Source organism: Salmo trutta, chromosome 22 (genome assembly GCF_901001165.1).
Source record: "Salmo trutta chromosome 22, fSalTru1.1, whole genome shotgun sequence".
NCBI classification, from domain to species: domain Eukaryota; kingdom Metazoa; phylum Chordata; class Actinopteri; order Salmoniformes; family Salmonidae; genus Salmo; species Salmo trutta.
The window spans coordinates 3,521,424-3,541,934 of record NC_042978.1 but is presented as its reverse complement, the minus strand read 5'-3'; the positions used below and the strand labels follow the sequence as shown (position 1 = coordinate 3,541,934).

General features: G+C 40.6%; 1 protein-coding gene across 3 annotated transcripts in view; it reads right to left on the bottom strand.

Annotated features, from left to right (window-relative positions):
- Positions 1 to 20,511, bottom strand: part of negr1 (neuronal growth regulator 1) — a 399,034-nt gene that overhangs the window by 194,368 nt on the left and 184,155 nt on the right. For all 3 annotated transcript variants that reach the window (XM_029706299.1, XM_029706300.1, XM_029706301.1), the window contains exon 3: positions 1,174 to 1,299. In XM_029706299.1, coding sequence (XP_029562159.1) covers positions 1,174 to 1,299 — 126 coding nt within the window. The remainder of the gene's footprint in view (positions 1 to 1,173; positions 1,300 to 20,511) is intronic.

Here is a 20,511-nt window from a genome sequence, read left to right as displayed (position 1 = left end):
GGTCACAAGGTTAGGATCCGTATGAAATAAATGAATAATTCACAGCAGACAGTATCTGCTCTAAAGACTGTTCTCTTTGTGTAGAAACCAGGGTCTGGCCCCCAAAACAAGGTTCCTCTCATAATTATACATACCCGAGCCATCTCCACCCTATCTCCCGGCACACAAACACCAACTCATGCTATGGAATGCGGTCTTTTAGGTTTTATCACCAAAGGCATCATAAATCCACTGTCAGCATTAAGCCCCAGAGGCCCAACTCAGAAGACCACGCACAGATGAGTGTTCTAAGAACCATATTCTATTCCACAAAACAACCATTTGATGCAATAACAGTATTATAACATAATCTTGTAATTTTGCTCTCACATACGTCAAGGGGTATGAATACTTTCTGAAGGCACTGTATATAATTTAAAAGCCCATTTCATAGAGTCCAGTTTGTACATTTCTCTATGTAGTAACTTCCTTTAAAGCGGTTGTGATTGAGTCTAAATTGGTGTTTGGCGATTGGTAGGCTAAATTAATTGTACCTTTCCTTAACTGCTATTTCCTGAAAGTAAGACTCTTCCCACATGCTAACACATTTTTATCAGCTACAGAAGCATCTGTACTCACCACATTCTGTGGTTATCCTTAGATATATGCTACAGACTTGTATAGAGGTAATTGTTGATATGTTGTCAAATTTTCATTCCACATAACATTTTCTTTGGAAATATGTGCCAAAAATGCAGTTTACGTACATGTCTTTGGTATTTTACAGATTGAAATATGAAAGAAGTATATATCCACAATCTAGTCAATGCAAGTCCGGTCCTGGAGTGTCTCAACAGAGTGAAACCAAAATAGTTAGGCTGACATCATCCAGTTTCCAGAAAAATAGATTTGGGGTATATGCAAATATGTGCATATTAATGAGTGTTGCCTCATTTGCATATTTTAATACAATATTTCATAGAAGTTATAGCTAATACAAAAAAGTATTATATTGCTGTCTATATTCAACTAGTAAAGTTAATTGTGATATGATTAAGAAGGGGGACATTTGTCTATTAGGGTGTGGTGCCTCGCCTTAAATTACTTTCAACAAACCATAAACAACAGTGCACAAAGCAATTTCTGTCTATTAGTGTCAGGTATGTGAGAGTGTTTCCTGTAAAGTGAACTCACCTAATGGGGTTATATGTCTCCAGGAGATGGTGGGATCTGGTTTCCCACTGGCTGTGCAGATGAGTGACACGTTGCTGCCCTCGTTTACTGTGATGTCAGAGGAAATGTCATAGATCTTGGGGGGAACTGCAAAGCAAAAGAAACATAAAAGAAACGAGATTACCATTTTGAATCTTCGACCCACAGTGCACCCTCCCACTCACTTCTTTACGATGGAACAGTCATCAAAAAAGTGTAAATAATAACATTGAAACTGATATACACAGGGTTAGGGGAGTAACGGATTACATGGAATTCATTATGTTACCAGCTAAAATATTGTAATCAGATTACAGAAACTTTTGAAAAACTAGATGACAATTTAGAGGATTACTTTTAAAATCAGAAAGGATGTTTGCAAAAAAAAATCTTTGACAATTCTCTGTTTTCTCAATGACATTCAAATCAGCATTGAAAAAAGGTGCAAGGTTAAGTTGTGTTTGAAGGATCGCGGGAAAGAGCGGGAATAGGCTTTTGTAGGCTGCAGTGCAAGCTATGTCTTCCAATGGTGTGACTGCTGTCAGCATCCAAAGACTTTCCAACTTGAATAAACACTTGGAGGTAAGGATGACAGCAGTGGTGTAGTCTACGGCGGTATGAATATCACTTATCATTGATATCTACATAGTGCATTCATTTGAATCACACTGCTGCTCTCTCATTTTGCTATTTGCGCCTTATGGATTGTGGTTGTTGTGTATGGCTGTCCACAAATCTAAATGTGTATTTGAACCCAATAATAGTTGAATTTAAGAAGTTTAAGCTGTGTATCAATCATTGTTTTTGAAACCAGTGGGCAGCCAGTGGACACCTACTCATTCCAGGGTTTTTCTTTATTTTTTCGATTTTCTACATTGTACAATAACAGTGAATACATCAAAACTATGAAATACCACTGTATAGCCTCATAACATGGTTAAAACAATAATGTTGATATCATGAATGGTCAGTCCTTGCATCCATAGCTCTGTCTATTCATCTGAGAGTGTTACATTTCTCCAGGCCCATCCCTTAGCTTTTTACCAAACCAGAGGCAGGGCACCATTTTGCTATTGTTTCATCTGTGAATTTGCCCTTTAAACAGCTGCATATTATCAAGATATCAAAGTGTCACCAACAAAAAGGTAAACAATAGGCCAATATCAAATGCAACACATGGCATTTATTTTTCACATGTATATAGCATTTTTCAGTAGTGCTCAAAGCATGCCATTCCATAAGCGCATAATTTATTTTTCAATTTGAAACAATGATCCCAATCAGTCCTCCATGACAACAAAATCATAATCAACAGAGTAGGGCTGGCTAATAAGTCCTTAGTTTTGGGGTTATGCTCAGGTGAAACAATTTGGCTCATCTATACTTCCATATTTACTCTAGAAGATCAAGGGGTATTACTGGAATCACAAGAATTCTGATAGACTTTTTGTAATGTAAAGATATAATTTAATCGTATTATTATATGTAGTAGAAAGCGATGGGTTAGAAGAAGCCTACATAACCAACCCATAAAGTAAAATTGAATATCCCATATATGGCCAGCTATATAAACTTCAACATTGATTTATCCTGCAATAAATGTCATTCAATTGGTAACATACATTTGTCTTCTTCTAATGCCTCTTAAGAAGAAAGTAATCTAAAAGAAACTGAAATTACTGAATTTGGGTAATCCAAAAGATACGTTACTGATTACAATTTTGGACAGATAACTATTAACTGTAACAGATTACATTTAGAAAGTAACCTACCCAACCCTGGATATACAGTAATACCTTGATGAATTGTATTCAGGTGTCTATTGCACTATACTGTAATGTATGCGGCAATGTGATATAATTATAGACCGTATCACAGTTATTGAGTTCACTTTGCTCACAATCATAGAATCAATTTGAAAAAGTTATAGGGAAAATTCTGAAGATGTCCTCTGGTGATAATAGCTCATCAACAGAAGTGACATCACCTCCCATCATTATGGGTAAGTTTATGGGCAGTGGAATTCTTTGAGAGCATTTTCAAATACACTTTCATATTTAATTTAACATGTGAGATATGTATCTCTTAGTAAGATTTTCCACACTCCCAGTGTTTGATGTCAGTCATCTAAGGTTTCCCAAAATGGTTCTAACCCATGATCTGTCTATTCTACTTAATGTTGGTTGAAAAAAAAAAAAACTTCCTCGTAAAACCCAACTCCAGCCCTGAGTCAAACCAGCAGTGCCAGCTGGACATCACTAGTGACAGAACACAGGCCATCGTGATAGATGGGGTTCAGTCTGAATTTCTTAAAGGTGTACCACATGGGTCGATTTTGAGACCTGTTCTCTACACTATTTATATAAACATTGGTCAATCTGTTAAAAACTATAAACTTCATCTACATGACCAAAAAATATGTGGACACCTGCTTGTCGAACATCTCATTCCAAAATCATGGGCATTAATATGGAGTTGGTCCCCCCTTTGCTGCTATAACAGCCTCCACTCTTCTGGGAAGGCTTTCCACTAGATGCTGGAACATTTCTGCGGGGACTTGCTTCCATTCAGACATGAGCATTAGTGAGGTCGGCACTGATGTTGGGCATTAAGGCCTGACTCGCAGTCGGCATTCCATTCCATCCCAAAGTTGTTTGATGGGATTGAGGTAAAGGCTCTGTGCAGGCCAGTGAAATTCTTCCACACCGATCTCAACAAACCATTTCTGTGTGGACCTCACTTTGTGCTGAAACAGGAAAGGGCCTTCCACAAAGTCGGAAGCACAGAATCGTCTGGAATGTCATTGTATGCTGTAGTGTTAAGATTTCCCTTCACTGGAACTAAGCGGCCTAGCCCGAACCATAACTTTACAGTTGGCACTATGCATTCTGGCAGGAACTTCCTCCTGGCATCCGCCAAACACAGATTAGTCTGTCGGACTGCCAGACGGTGAAGCATGGTGATCTTAAGCTTGTGTGTGGCTGCTCGGCCATGAAAATCCATTTCATGAAGTTTCTGACTAACAGTTCTTGTGCTGACCTTACTTCTGGTGGCAATTTGGAACTGAGTAGTGAGTGTTGCATCCGAGGACAGATTATTTTTACTCACTATGCGCTTCAGGACTCGACAGTCACATTCTGTGATCTTGTGTGGCCTCCCACTTCACGGCTGAGCCGTAGTTACCCCTAAACATTTCTACTTCACAAAAACAGCACTTACAGTTGACCGGGGAAGCTCTAGTAGGGTAGAAATGTGACGAACTGACTTGTTGGAAAGATAGCATCCTATGACCGTGTCACGTTCAAAGTCACTGAGCTCTTCAGCAAGGCCATTCTACTGCCAATGTTTGTCTATGGAGATTGAATGGCTGTGTGCTCAATTTTATACACATGTCAGCAATGTGTGTGGCTGAAATAGCTGAATCCACTAATTTGAAGGGGTGTCCACATACTTTTGTATATACAGTGTATATGCAGATGATACTATTACGTATGCCCTGACTGTTGATCTGGCTGTGTCAAAACTACAGTCAGATTTTATAGCTATTTAGCAGTGTTATGGCTTGGGGGTAGGTGTCTCAGAGCCTGTTGGTCCAAAAACCGATGCTCCGATATCGTTTGCCTTGGTCTTACTGATGTTGAGGGAGAGGTTGTTGTCCTGGCACCACACTGCTAAGTCTCTGATCTCCTCCCTGTAGGCCGACTTGTCGCCTACCACCATTGTGTCGTCAGCAAACTTGATGATGTTGGAGTCGTGCGAAGAGTACAGGAGGGGACAAGGAGTACAGGAGGGGACTAAGCACAAACCCCTTTAAACAAGGTCACAGGGCCAGACGGATTAGAAGGACACATACTCAGAGCATGTGCTGCCCAGCTGGCAAGTGTCTTCACTGCCATATTGAGCCTCTCCCTGACCCTGTCTGTAATACCTACATGTTTCAAGCAGACCACCATAGTCCCTATGCCCAAGAACGCCAAGGTAACATGTATAAATGATCACTCCGATCTGTAACCATGAAATGATTTGGCTCACATCAACACCATCATCCAATACACTCTGGACCCACCACAATTTGCTTACTGCCCCAACAGGACCACAGATGATGCATCTCTATTGCATTCCACACTGCCCTTTCCTACTTGGACAAAAGCAACACCTACACTATGTAAGAATGATGTTCATTGACTACAGCTCAGCGTTCAACACCATAGTCCCCTCCAAGCTCATCACTAAGGTCAGGGCCCTGGGAGTGAGCACCTCCCTCTTTTCAGTCTGCTGAGTGGGAAAAGGTGTTGTTGTGCCCTCTTCACAACTTTCTTGGTGTGTTTGGACAATGATAGTTTCTTGGTGATGTGGACACCAATGAACTTGAAACTCTCAACCAGCTCCACTTCAGTCCCGTCAATGTTAATGGAGGCCTGTTCAGCCCTCCTTCTCCTACAGTCCATGATCAGCTCCTTTGTCTTGCTCACATTGCGAGAGAGGTTGTTTCACCTGGCACCACACTGCCAGGTCTCTGACCTCCTCCCTATAGGCCTACCACTGTTGTGTCGTCAGCAAACTTAATGATGGTGTTGGAGTCGTGCTTGGCCTCACAGTCATGGGTGAACAAGGAGTAGAGGAGGGGACTAAGCACGCACCCGAGAGGCCCCAGGATCAGCATGGAAGATGTGTTGTTGCCTACACTTACCACCTGAGGGCGGCCCGTCAGGAAGTCCAGGATCCAGTTGCAGAGGGACGTGTTTAGTCCCAGGGTCCTTAGCTTAGTGATGAGCTTTGTGGGCACTATGGTGTTGAAAGCTGAGCTGTAGTCAATTAACAGCATTCTCACATAGGTGTTTTTTTTGTCCAGGTGGGAAAGGGCAGTGTGGAGTGCGATTGAGATTGTGGCATCTGTGGATCTGTTGGGGCAGTATGCAAATTGGAGTGGGTTTAGTGTTTCAGACATGATGGTGTTGATGTGAGCCATGACCAGCCTTTCAACACACTTCGTGGCTACCGACATGAGTGCTACGGTAATGATTTAGGCAGGTTACCTTCTCTATCTTGGGCACAGAGACTATGGTGGTATGTTTGAAATATGTAGGCATTATACAGTCGGCCAGGGAGAGGTTGAACATGTCAGTGAAGACACTTGCCAGTTGGTTCGCACATGCTTTGAGTACACGTCCTGGTAATCCGTCAGGCCCCACGGCTTTGTGAATTTTGACCTGTTTGAAGGTCTTGCTCACATCGGCTATGGAGAGCGTGATCACGCAGTCGTCCGGAACAGCTGGTGCTCTCATGTATGCTTCAGTGTTTCTTGCCTTAAGGCGAGTATTAAAGTCATTTAGCTTGTCTGGTAGGCTCACGTCACTGGGCAGCTCATGGCTGGGTTTCCCTTTGTAGTCCATAATAGTTTTCAAGCCCTGCCACATTCGAAGAGTTTCAAAGCTGGCATAGTAGGATTCAATCTTAGTCCTGTATTGACGATTTGCCTGTTTGATGGTTCGTCTGGGGGCATAGCGGATTTCTTTTAAGCGTCCGGATTAGTGTCCCGCTCCTTGAAAGGGGAAGCTCTAGCCTTTAGCTCGGTCTGGATGTTGCCTGTAATCCATGGCTTCCAGTTTTGAAACATACATACAGTCACTGTGGGGACGACTTCATCCATACACTTATTGATGAAGCCGGTGATTGAGGTAGTATACTCCTCAATGCCATTGGATGAATCCCGGAACATATTCCATTCTGTGCTAGCAAAACAGCCGTGTAGCGTAGCAACCGCGTCATCTGACCACGTCCGTATTGAGTGAGTCACTGGTACTTCCTGCTTTAGTTTTTGCATGTAAGCAGGACTCAGGAGGATAGAATTATGGTCAGATTTGCCAAATGGAGGGGGGGGAAGAGTTTTGTATGTGTCCTTGTGTGTTGAGTAAAGGTGGTCTAGAGTTTTTTTTATGACATGCTGGTAGAAATTAGGTAAAATGTATTTAAGTTTTCCTACATTAATGTCCCCGGCCACTAGGAGTCCGCTTCTGGATAAGCATTTTCTTGTTTGCTTATGGCCTTATACAGCTCGTTGAGTGTGGTCGTAGTGCCAGCATTGGTTTGTGGTGGCAAATAGACGGCTACAAATAATATAGATATGAACTCTCTTGGCAGATAGTGTGGTCTACAACTTATCATGAGGTATTCTACCTCAGGTGAGCAATACCTCGAGACTTCTTTAATAGTAGACATCGCGCACCAGCTGTTATTGACAAATAGGCACACACCCCTGCCCCTCCTCTTACCAGGCGTAGCTGCTCTGTCCTGCCAAAAAACGGAGTAGCCAGCCAGCTCTATATAATCCGTGTCGTCGTTCAGCCAAGTCTCTGTGATACATAAGATATTACAGTTAACATCCTGTTGGTAGGATATTCTTAATCGTAGATTGTTCAGTTCCCTTTACAATGATTGCACGTTGCCCAATAATACTGAGGGTAGCTGTGCTTTACTCACTCGCCAACAAATTCTCACAAGGTACCAAGACCTCTGCCCCCTGTATCTCCATCTTTTCTTCATGTGAATGACAATGATGAGGGCCTGGTCTCCGGGAAGCAGTATATCCTTCGCATCAGACTCATTAAAGAAAAAATATTTGTCCAGTGCGAGGTGAGTAATCGCTGTTCTAATGTCCAGAAGATATTTTCGGTCATAGGAGACCGTAGCAGCAACATTGCGTACAAAATTTGTTTCAAAAAATGCCAAAAAACTAACAAAATAGCAAAGTTGGTTGGGAGCCAGTAAAACGGCAGCCATCCCCTCCGGCGCCATTGTATAATTTTGGTAATATGTGTTGTCAACAACAGTGATATTTGAAGCGTGACACTGGTATATGACATTAGGTCTTCCATATTCTCCAGTAGTAAATTAGAAGATGCTTCAGTACTAGTTCTAATACAAGGTGTCAGGTGCCAGAAAAGCAAAACCGATAAAATCAAGATAAGTATATTTACTCAGCATAACCGCACTAACCATACTATTTGTGAAGTAAATTGAGTATGTGGATAGCTTATTGGTCTTAAGATACAAATTAATTGATTTAATTAATTTTGACAAATGTTATGAAAATGTTGAGCAATGTTATAAAGTAATGACTTTTCAGATAAGTTACGTTATACGTTATGTTGGCTGACAATGTTAGTTATGCTATTCTTATGAACCGTATACCATATCATTACAGCAGTATGTACCTGTAATATATGTTAGCTATCTACCTAATATTAGTTGGCTACTAATACATCAAACAAGCTAGTATATTAACTATATGCTAACTACCCGATGGTTATTAACTTGATTATTCTTAGCTTAGCTAAATGGTATAGACGTTGTGCGTTCTCAATGGACATTGTTAAAACCGGTGCTTCGTAAATTCGCTCTGGCTATGTGCTCCGATTTCAGAGCAATCTCGTCAGAATGTACCAGAGCACAGAATAACTGATGAATTTACGAACGCTCAACACTCGTTGAATATGGCTGGTGTCAGTTAACATCAGGGAAAAACGTAATTAAATTGTTGTCAGAAAATAGCTTTTCTTTCAAAAATGTCTGTGTTGATACAGTATGTAGTGACTCGTTATTGGCATAAAAAGACGAATAAAGTCATATGCCAGACATCACCACATTAGTAAACTATTAGGTAGAGCAGGGTCACAAGGCATCATATGGGAAAGTACAACCAGCGAAACAAGATAACATATTTGTGGCCTCACTGTGAACAGATGTTATCATGTTTGTTTTGACTGTAATTTAAAACTTTGGTGGTAAAGTAAAAGTTAGACGGAAAGACAGAGGTAGAATATAGTAGAGATTGTAGAGGGAAACACCTGTTATGAATATTTGTTAAGTGGTATTAATACCATGTTTTATTTATTGTGTGGGGTCTTTTTAAATTTGGTTGTAAACTAGGTACGCAGAATGAGGGAAATGTTTGAAATGTTTTTAAATGTTTTCTGAGGTGGAGGGAAAGAAAAGGGAAAGAAAACACTTTATGGGGTTGAATGACCTTTGTTCTGACTTCCTGGTGAGACTGAAGGCATTGTGTGAGTTTTAAATGGGCTATGTAAAACACTAATAACTTAATAATTGAGCAATAGACCTATGTGTGATTTGGAACACAAGAAGGAGATAGCGAGAGTGCTGCCCTGAATGAGGGACACCTGTCTGTAGTCTATTTTACCATTAACTTATGGGATACAATTAATTGTAATTTCATTGGGTATTATAATTTGTTTATTTTTAATTTAACAGGCATATAATTTCTCTGACACCCCTAAGAAGGCTGAAAACATTTGGCATGGGCCCTCAGATCCTCAAAAAGTTCTACAGCTGTACCAATGAGAGCAATGACTGGCTTCATCACCACTTGATATGGCAACTGCTTTGCATCCGACAGTAAGGTGCCACAGAGGGTAGTGTGTATGGCCTAGTACATCACAGGGGGCAGAGCTCCCTACCATCCAGGACCCCTATACCAAGCAGTGGCAGAGGAAGGCCCTAACAATTGTCAGACTACAGCCACCCAGGTCATAGACTGTTCTCTCTGCTACTGCATGGAAAGCGGTACCGATACACATAAGACTGCTAATTAGTTAGTTAAATAGCAGCTATTTGGTTATCTACATTGACCATTTTTTAATTAACTTTGACATGCGCTGCTGCTACTGTTTACAGTCTGTCACGTTATTCTTAGTTACAGTGGCTTGCAAAAGTATTCACCCCACATGGCATTTTCCCTATTTTGTTGCATTACAACCTGGAATTAAAATAGATTTTTGTGGGGTTTGTATCATTTGATTTACACAACATGCCCACCACTTTGAAGATGCAAAATATATATATATTTTTTGTGGAACAAACCAGAAATAAGCCCCAAAAAAACTGAAAACTTGAGCGTGCATAACTATTCTCACTGGTTCAAAGCCAATTCTTCCTTAGGCCACCTTTCCTTCCAGTTCTCTGAGTCCAATGACTGGAACGAACTGCAAAAATATCTGAAGCTGGAGACTCTTACCTCCCTCACTAGCTTTAAGCACCAGCTGTCAGAGCAGCTCAAAGATCACTGCACCTGTACATAGCTCATCTGTAAATAGCCCATCCAATCTACCTCATCCCCATACTGTATTTATTTATTTATTTATCTTGCTCCTTTGCACCCCAGTATCTCTACTTGCACATTCATCTTCTGCACACCCTACCATTCCAGTATTTAATTGCTATATTGTAATTACTTCGCCACCATGGCCTATTTATTGCCTTACCTTTCTTATCCTACCTCAATGGCACTCTTTATAGATTTTTCTACTGTATTATTGATTGTATGTTTGTTTATTCCATGTGTAACTCTGTGTTGTTGTATGTGTCATACTGCTTTGCTTCATCTTGGCCAGGTCGCAGTCGCAAATGATAACTTGTTCTCAACTAGACTACCTGGTTAAATAAAGGTGAAATAAAAAACTCAATAAAAATTCACCCTCCCAAAGTGAATACTTTGTAGAGCCACCTTTTGCAGCAATTACAGCTGCATGTCTCTTGGTGTGTCTCTATAAGCTTGTCACATCTAGCTACTGGGATTTTTGCCCACTCTTCAAGGCAAAACTGCTCCAGCTCCTTCAAGTTGGATGGGTTCCGCTGGTGTACAGCAATATTTAAGTCATACCACAGATTCTCAATTGGATTGAGGTCTGGGCTTTGACTAGGCCATCCCAAGACATTTAAATGTTTCCCCTTAAACCACTCAAGTGTTGCTTTAGCAGTATGCTTAGGGTCATTGTCCTGCTGGAAGGTGAATCTCCGTCTCTGGAAGACTCAAACAGGTTACACTCAAGAATTTCCCTGTATTTAGCACCATCCATCATTTCTTCAATTCTGACCAGTTTCCCAGTCCCTGCAGATGAAAAACATCCCCACAGCATGATGCTGCCACCACCATGCTTCACTGTGGGGATGATGTTCTCAGGGTGATGAAAGGTGTTGTGTTTGTGCCAGACATAGTGTTTTCCTTGATGGCCAAAAAGCTCAATTTTAGTCTCATCTGACCAGAGTACCTTCTTCCATATGTTTGGGGAGTCTCCCACATGCCTTTTGGCGAACACCAAACATGTTTCCTTATTGTTTTCTTTAAGTAATGGCTTTTTTCTTGCCACTCTTCCATAAAACCCAGCTCTGTGGAGTATACGGCTTAAAGTGGTCCTGTGGACAGATACTCCAATCTCCGCTGTGGAGCTTTGCTGCTTCTTCAGGGTTATCTTTGGTCTCTTTGTTGCCTCTCTGATTAATGCCCTCCTTTCCTAGTCCGTGAGTTTTGGTGGGTGGCCCTCTCTTGGCAGGTTTGTTGTGGTGCCATAATCTTTCCATTATTTTATAACGTATTTAATGGTAATCTTTTGGATGTTCAAAATTTAGGATATTTTTTTATAACCCAACCTTGATCTGTACTTCTCCACAACTTTGTCCCTGACCTGTTTGCAGAGCTTCTTGGTCTTCATGGTGCCGCATGCTTGGTGGTTCCCCTTGCTGAGTGGTGTTGCAGACTCTGGGGCCTTTCAGAACAGGTGTATATATACTGAGATCATGTGACAGATCATGTAACACTTAGATTGCACACAGGTGGACTTTATTTAACTAATTACGTGACTTCTGAATATAATTGGTTGCACCAGATCTTATTTAGGGGCTTCATAGCAAAGGGGGTAAATACATATGCACGCACAGTTTAACTTTTTTTTTTGAAACAAGTAATTTTTTTCATTTCACTTAACCAATTTGGACTATTCTGTGTTTGTCCATTACATGAAATCAAAATAGAAATCCATTTAAATTACAGGTTGTTATGCAACAAAATAGGAAAAATGTCAAGGTGGATGAAAACTTTTGCAACGTACATACATACCTCAATTACGTCGTAACCCTTCACATTGAGTCAGTACTGGTAACCCTTGTTTTGCTAGCCAAGTTATCATTACTCATTGTGTACAGTTGAAGTCGGAAGTTTACATACACTTAGGTTGGAGTCATTAAAACTTGTTTTTCAACCACTCCACAAATTTCTTGTTAACAAACTATAGTTTTGGCAAGTCAGTTAGGACATCTACTTTGTGCATGACACAAGTTATTTTTCCAACAATTGTTTACAGACAGATTATTTCACTTATAATTCACTGAATCACAATTCCAGTGGGTCAGAAGTTTACATACACTAAGTTGACTGTGCCTTTAAACAGCTTGGAAAATTCCAGAAAATGATGTAGTGGCTTTAGAAGCTTCTGATAGGCTAATTGACATAATTTTAGTCAATTGGAGGTGTATCTGTGGAAGTTTTTCAGGGTCTACCTTCAAACTCAGTGCCTCTTTGCTTGACATCATGGGAAAATCAAAAGAAATCAGCCAAGACCTCAGAAAAAAATGTAGACCTCCACAAGTCTGGTTCATCCTTGGGAGCAATTTCCAAATGCCTGAAGGTACCACATTCATCTGTACAAACAATAGTACGCAAGTATAAACAACATGGGACCACGCAGCCGTCATACCGCTCAGGAAGGAGACGTGTTCTGTCTCCTAGTGATGAACATACTTTGGTGAAAAAGTGCAAATCAATCCAAGAACAACGGCAAAAGGCCTTGTGAAGATCCTGGATTAAACAGGTACAAAAATATCTATATCCACAGTAAAATGAGTCCATTATCGACATAACCTGAAAGGCAGCTCAACAAGGAAGAAGCCACTGCTACAAACCCACCATAAAAAAGCCAGACTACGGTTTGCAACTGCACATGGGGACAAAGATCATACTTTTTGAAGAAATGTCCTATGATCTGATGAAACAAAAGAAGAACTGGTTGGCCATAATGACCATCGATATGTTTGGAGGAAAAAGTGGGAGGCTTGCAAGCCAAAGAACACCATCCCAACCGTGAAGCACGGGGGGTGCTTTGCTGCTAGATGGCATCATGATGCAGGGAAATGATGTGGATATATTGAAGCAACATCTCAAGACATTAGTCCGGAAGTTAAAGCTTGGTCGCAAATGGGTCTTCTAAATGGACAATTACCCCAAGCGTATTTCCAAAGTTGTGGCAAAATGGCTTAAGGACAACAAAGTCAAGGTATTGGAGTGGCCATCACAAAGCCCTGACCTCCATCCTATAGAACATTTGTGGGCAGAACTGAAAAAGCCTGGCTCAGTTACACCAGCTCTGTCAGGAGGAATGGGCCAAAATTCACACAACTTATTGTGGGAAGCTTGTGGATGGCTACCCTAAACATTTGACCCAAGTTAAACAATTTAAAGGCAATGCTACCAAATACTAATTGAGTGTATGTAAACTTCTGACCCACTGGGAATGTGATGAAAGAAATAAAAGCTGAAATAAGTAATTCTCTCTATAATTATTCTGACATTTCACATTCTTGAAATAAAGTGGTGATCCTAACTGACCTAAGACAGGGAAATTTTACTAGGATTAAATGTCAGGAATTTTGAAAAACTGAGTTTAAATGTATTTGTCTAAGGTGTATGTAAACTTCCGACTTCAACTGTATCTAATATTACTTTTATTATTACGTGTTTTTCTCAATTTTCTTTATCTCTGTATTGTTGGAAAAGGCCCATAAGTAAGCATTTCACTGTTAGTCCACACATGTTGTTTAAGAAGCATGTGACAAATAAAATGTAATTTGATGTCAGCAAATCTATATTGAGGACTTTTTTCCAAATGGGTAATTCAATTATACTTTTTTCCCTTTTCACTTAAAATTAAAACAAAATGACCTAATAAATATGCATAATAAATAAATAGGACTTTGAAATGTATGAACAAATTCAAAATAACATTTCCCCTGTGATGCTATAAAACAATTGTACATCTGGGAACAACAAATAGAGTAATCGTTTAAAATAAAATGAAGGATAATGTTAGAATCGGCTAAACTTTGATCATTGAGGTAGTAAATGAATGATAGGAAATGAAAGAGATTGGGTGTTGTGTAGAAGTTAATGGTTCTCTGAAGAAAGACAGAAGGCTTTGGAAGGTGTTTGATGGAGTAGAGGAGAGCGATGTGTTGATATAGGGAAGACAGATGGATATCTGTGGATTAGTTGAGGGGTGAGGTCAGTTCCCCTTAAGGGAGTAATCAGGGTTGGTAACTGGTTACCTTCTTTCCTGTGGAGCCATAAACTGTAAGGAGGAGGAGTGTCTTAAGTAGGATGCATATAAACTGTGATGTCTGAAATGTTTAGCAGTCTGATTTCAGCTGTACAGAACCTTTGGGAAAGATTCTCTAGTGTCCGTGAGTTATTTACTCTGAGAAATAAGAACCTAACAATACTGATTAAGTGCCACATAAAAAACAATTACTAATATCATATATAGCTCTGATATGGGGTGTTTAACCTTTATTAAAAAAAATGGTCATTCGAGCCCTGAATGCTGATTGTCTGAAAGCCGTGGTATATCAGACCGCATACCACGGGTATGAAACGTGTTACTGTTCTAATTACATTGGTAACCAGTTTATAATAACAATAAATCACATTGGGGTCTGTGGTATATGGCCAGTATACCACGGCAAAGGGCTGTATCCAGCCACTCCGTGTTGCGTCATTAGAACTCAAAAATTTTTATATTTCCTTCCTCACTTGGAATAATCACTGATCCGGCATTACTGTACTGACAAAAACTGTGTACTGAAACCTATACCAACTGTGTTAGATCAGTGACTACTACAAGGAATGGAGGAAGGAAGGACGCAGTTTACATGCCACTCAGTGTGTTGTTCAATGGAATTTGTGTTGTGGAAATGGCTTTCTGATCAACAGATTTGGATCCAAATGGGAATAAAGTAGCACACCTTTTGTTTTACGACAGTCTTTCTGAGGCTCTGCTGAATCAATTATTGCTTGTCTGACTCATGTTTACTCGATGTTGCTCCCACTGTTGACACATCTCCTTAATGTCGGATAGCACAAATGGAAAATGTTGAGTTTGTCTGCTGATCCTATCTCAACCTTGGCAGGAACCAAGACCCTTTCGCAGACGTGGCAAAGGGGTCCCAACTGTTTCAACAGAGATGTCGGGAGACAGTTTGTTGTGGAATCAATGTCACAGGTGTGACTATTTTGCATGTTTAACAATAAAATATTCCTATTGAACGATTAACGCAACATGCAATTTTCAAATTGTGTATTTACACCCCCTTGTATGTGTCCCCCACGCGGCTGACCACAGGAAGTGATTACGGTCCAGAGGCATGGTGGATCATTGTTGCAACAGAGCTTATGACTAAAATGTTTGACGAGAGCACATGGCAAATGGACTTTGTGATGTAAGTCTGAGGAAAGATGAACAACTGCCTGCTGGCCTGCATCGCTGTGCCCCATTGTTTTTTGGTTTGGTTTATATGTTTGTGAGATTTTAATTATCATTGTTTTTAAGTTAAAAGTAAAGAGACAATGGTATACGGAAATGAAGCATTCTAACTGAATTGTGAAAACAAATTGAGAATGCATTGAAACTTGATTACTGAAACGGTGACGATTGAAAACAATGCCTTATAAAAAATGTATGTTGAAAACTGTCCTTATTGTTGTCTGCCTCTGCTTCACTCTGCCTGCTCAACCCAGACCGAACCTGTCACTTTTCCAACTTGTGACACCAATCAACACAATGAAAATGTAAAAATGTGACCAAATTGATCATGTCCCTACTTACAAATATCTGGGCATTTGGATAAATTAAAAGCTGTCTTTCAAAAAACATATGAGTTAACTAAAAAGCTGAGAATATAAATTGCCTTCTATAAAAAAACAGGTCATGCCTCTAACGAAATAGTAGAAAGCAGATCATTCAGTCGACATTCCTTCCAGTCTTGGACTATGGCGACATCATCTACATGATGATAACACTTCATTAAACACATGCTCCGGTACTTTGGCGACTAAGAAAGTATTTTTTAAACATCCCACTTTGGCCTGGAAGTGTCAATGTGCAGAATTAGTCTTACCTCAATTAGCCTCGAAATCCCTAGTCTGAAAGCGTCTGTTTTCTTGAAGCTGTGCTGCACCATTTTTCCTACATGGGCCAGCCCCCTAGAAATTAGCGTTCTAGCCAATGAGCTTCAGCCCTCCGCATTTGAGTGACAGCTAGCAAGACGCCTGCCCAGCGTTCTCCAATGAGGTTGCAGGTTAGGCCCAACGGCTGAGTGAGTGACTGTTTTCAGAACGTGAGTGCTACTTTCAGAACTAATGGCTAAAAAGTATACAAAGGTACCGGAGAATTTAACAAAAGTCGTTAGATGCAGTTTACCATAGTGTACTTAATTTTATCACAGGTGAAAGTTTTTGCACTCATCACTGCTTTCTCTATTAGAAAGTTGTATGGCCCCTTGCTCCTCTCCTCCCCTATGGGTGCTGGATCGCGCCTCTGCTTGCTCAGCATTTTGTGGCCACGGCCTGTCCTTCCTCCTTCCTTCCTGTCCCTCACTTCCTGCTGAATGCGGAACGAGGAAGAGCTCAGTTTTGTTTGTTTGGAAAGTGTGTTGTTTGAAAGTGTACTGGAAAGTTATTGGTAGCTAGCTAGCTTCTTAGTTTGGATCCCGCGACGCAGTTGGCATCAGTTGCTGGGACTGCTTGTCTCTTTCCAGTGATCCTGCCGACCCAATGACGGGTCTGAAGAGCTATTTGGTATCGCAGCTATCCTAGCTGCATATCAAGCTAGCGGGGTTTTCTTGAACGCAGCCTGCGACATGGTTAGCCATTGTGGCTGGGACCGCGGATTGTCCCGGGTTTGTGGCTGTCTAGATCCCTGCAGTTTACTGTTTTCAATCTTCCCCCTGACCTGCCCTGTCTGGAACTGTGAGGACTAACGTAACCTACGTTGCTAGCTGCCATGACAAAGACCAAAGCTGGTGGGAGTACCATTGAGGACAATGGTGTCTCTCTATCACACAAGAAGGATCTTTTAAACAAACAAAAAGAGACCTACAAGCAGTTGTTACAACAACAACAAAATAGCTTCAAGTGTTTTGTCCAAATACTTGTGGATTCTACTAACAAAAGAATGGGCGACCTGACTGGAGAGGTCCAGGACCTGAAGAACAGTTTGCAGTTCTCCCAGGGTCAGCTTGATGAGTTGAAACTGGAGAACGGCAAGATGACAAAAATCTGTAAGTCATTGAGAGAGGACATCAGTTCTGTGTGTGAATCCATGATAACAATGATGGATAAATCTCGAGGGACAATCAAGGTGGAACAACATGGTTGTGGACGGAATGCAGAACAACATGGTTGTGAACGGAATTGCAGAATCTCCACGTGAGACCTGGACGGAGTCTGAGGACAAAGTGAGGGAAATGATCTCTGAGAAATTGAAGACGGACCACAGAAGGATTGAGGTGGAGCGCACCCACGGGACTGGAAAATCCACCACCGGCCCAGGTGACAGACCCAGGCCAAAAGTTCCTGAGGTTCAAGGACAAGGTAGCTGTTCTGAAAACAGCCAAGAACTTTGAGAGGAACTTATATCTTCCTCAACGAGGACTATCCTGAAGCTGTGCGCCAGAAGAGGAAAGAACTGATCCCAGCCATGAAAGGGATGAGAGCCAAGCTTATGGGTTCGTAGCTTCAACCCCACAGCACACACCCACAAATTGATTAATGGACTGCTGAATCTATATATATTTTTATCTTGCTTTGTTTGCTCTTTTCAGTAGTATCACTATCTATGATGTATTTATGAAATTGCTTCTTTCAATTATTGATAAACATGCACCTGTTAAGAAACTGACTGTTAGAACTGTTAAGGCACCATGGATTGATGAGGAATTGAAAAATTGTATGGCTGAGAAAGAGATGGGGCAAAAGGAGTGGCTAATAAGTCTGGCTGCACATCTGACTGGCTTACTTACTGCCAATTGAAGAATTATGTGACTAAACTCAACAAAAAGAAGAAGAAACTGTATTATGAAGCCAAGATAAATGATATAAAGAATGATGGGAAAAGCTTTGGAGTATTTTAAATGAAATTATTGGCAGAAACAAATTCAACTCCATCTTTGAATCAGATGGCTTATTCATCATGAAACCATTTGATGTTGCCAATTATTTTAATGATTATTTCATTGGCAAAGTGGGCAAACTTAGGCAGGAAATGCCAACAACAAACAGTGAGCAATTGTATTCATGCATTAAACAAATAATGAAAGAAAAGCATTGCACGATTTAATTTTGTAAAGTTAGTGTGGGAGAGGTGGAATCATTGTTATCGATCAACAATGACAAACCTCCTGGCATTGACAACTTAGATGGAAAGCTACTGAGGATGGTAGCTGACTCTATAGCCACTCCTATTGTCCTCAAGCCTGGAGGGCTACCCAAGAGTGGTAAAGTGACCTTTACTGGTTCTAACAGCAGACCTATAAGCTTGCTGCCAGCTCTTAGCAAACTCTTGGAAAAAATTATGTTTGACCAAATACAATGCTATTTCTCTGTAAACAAATGAACAACAGACTTTCAGCATGTTTATAGAGAAGGGCACTCAACATGTACAGCACTGACACAAATGACAGATGATTGGTTGAAAGAAATTGATAATAAGAAGATTGTGGCAGCTGTACTGTTAGACTTCAGTACAGCCTTTGATATTATTGACCATAACCTGTTGTTGAAAAATCGTATGTGTTATGGCTTTTCAACCTCTGCCATATCGTGGATTCAGAGCTATCTATCTAATAGAACTCAAAGGGTGTTCTTTAATGGAGCTTCTCCAATGTCAAACATGTAAAGTGTTGTGTACCGCAGGGCAGCTCTCTAGGCCCTGTACTCTTTTCTATTTTTACCAATGACCTGCCACTGGCATTAAACAAAGCATGTGTGTCCATGTATGCTGATGATTCAACCATGTACGCATCAATATCCAATGATAGGCGTGGCGCGAAATACAAACTCCTCGAAAATCCGAAAACTTCCATTTTTCAAACATATGACTATTTTACACCATTTTAAAGACAAGACTCTCCTTTATCTAACCACACTGTCCGATTTCAAAAAGGCTTTACAGCGAAAGAAAAACATTAGATTATGTCAGCAGAGTACTCAGCCAGAAATAATCAGACACCCATTTTTCAAGCTAGCATATAATGTCACAAAAACAAAACCACAGCTAAATCCAGCACTAACCTTTGATGATCTTCATCAGATGACACTCCTAGGACATTATGTTATACAATACATGCATGTTTTGTATATATCAAAAACCAGCTTTTTACATTAGCATGTGACGTTCAGAACTAGCATTCCCACCGAACACTTCCGGTGAATTTACTAAATTACTCACGATAAACGTTCACAAAAAACATAACAATTATTTTAAGAATTATAGATACAGAACTCCTTTATGCAATCGCGGTGTCCGATTTTAAAATAGCTTTTCGGTGAAAGCACATTTTGCAATATTCTGAGTAGATAGCCCGGCCATCATGGCTAGCTATTTTGACACCCACCAAGTTTGGTACTCACCAAATTCAGATATACTATAAGAAAAACTGGATTACCCTTGCTGTTCTTCGTCAGAATGCACTCCCAGGACTTCTACTTCAATAACAAATGTTGGTTTGGTTCCAAATAATCCATAGTTATATCCAAATAGCGCCGTTTTGTTGTGCGTTCAAGACACTATCCGAAGGGTGATGAAGGGTGACGCGCCCGACGCGTTTCGTGACCAAAAAATTCAAAATATTCCATTACCGTACTTCGAAGCATGTCAACCGCTGTTTAAAATCAATTTTTATGCGATTTTTCTCGTAAAAAAGCGATAATATTCCGACCGGAAACCCTGTTTTCGTTCAAAGACGAAAAAATTAAAACATGGTGTCGGCTCGTGCACGCGCCCCCAGTCTCATTGTTCTCTGATCGACCACTATCCAAATGCGCAACTGTTTTTCAGCCATGGCCTGCAAAGTCATCATTCAACGTTTTGCCGCCTTCTGAGAGCCTATGGGAGCCCTAGGAAGTGTCACGTTACAGCAGAGATCCTCAGTTTTCAATAAAGAGAGTGTAGAAGGCCAAGAAATGGTCAGAGAGGGCACTTTCTGTAAGGAATCTTCTCAGGTTTTTGCCTGCCAAATTAGTTCTGTTATACTCACAGACACCATTCAAACAGTTTTAGAAACTTTGGAGTGTTTTCTTATATGCATATTCTAGTTTCTGGGCAGGAGTAATAATCAGATTAAATCGGGTACGTTTTTTATCCGGCCGTGAAAATACTGCCCCCTATCCATAACAAGTTAATAAACTGGTCCTGTTGA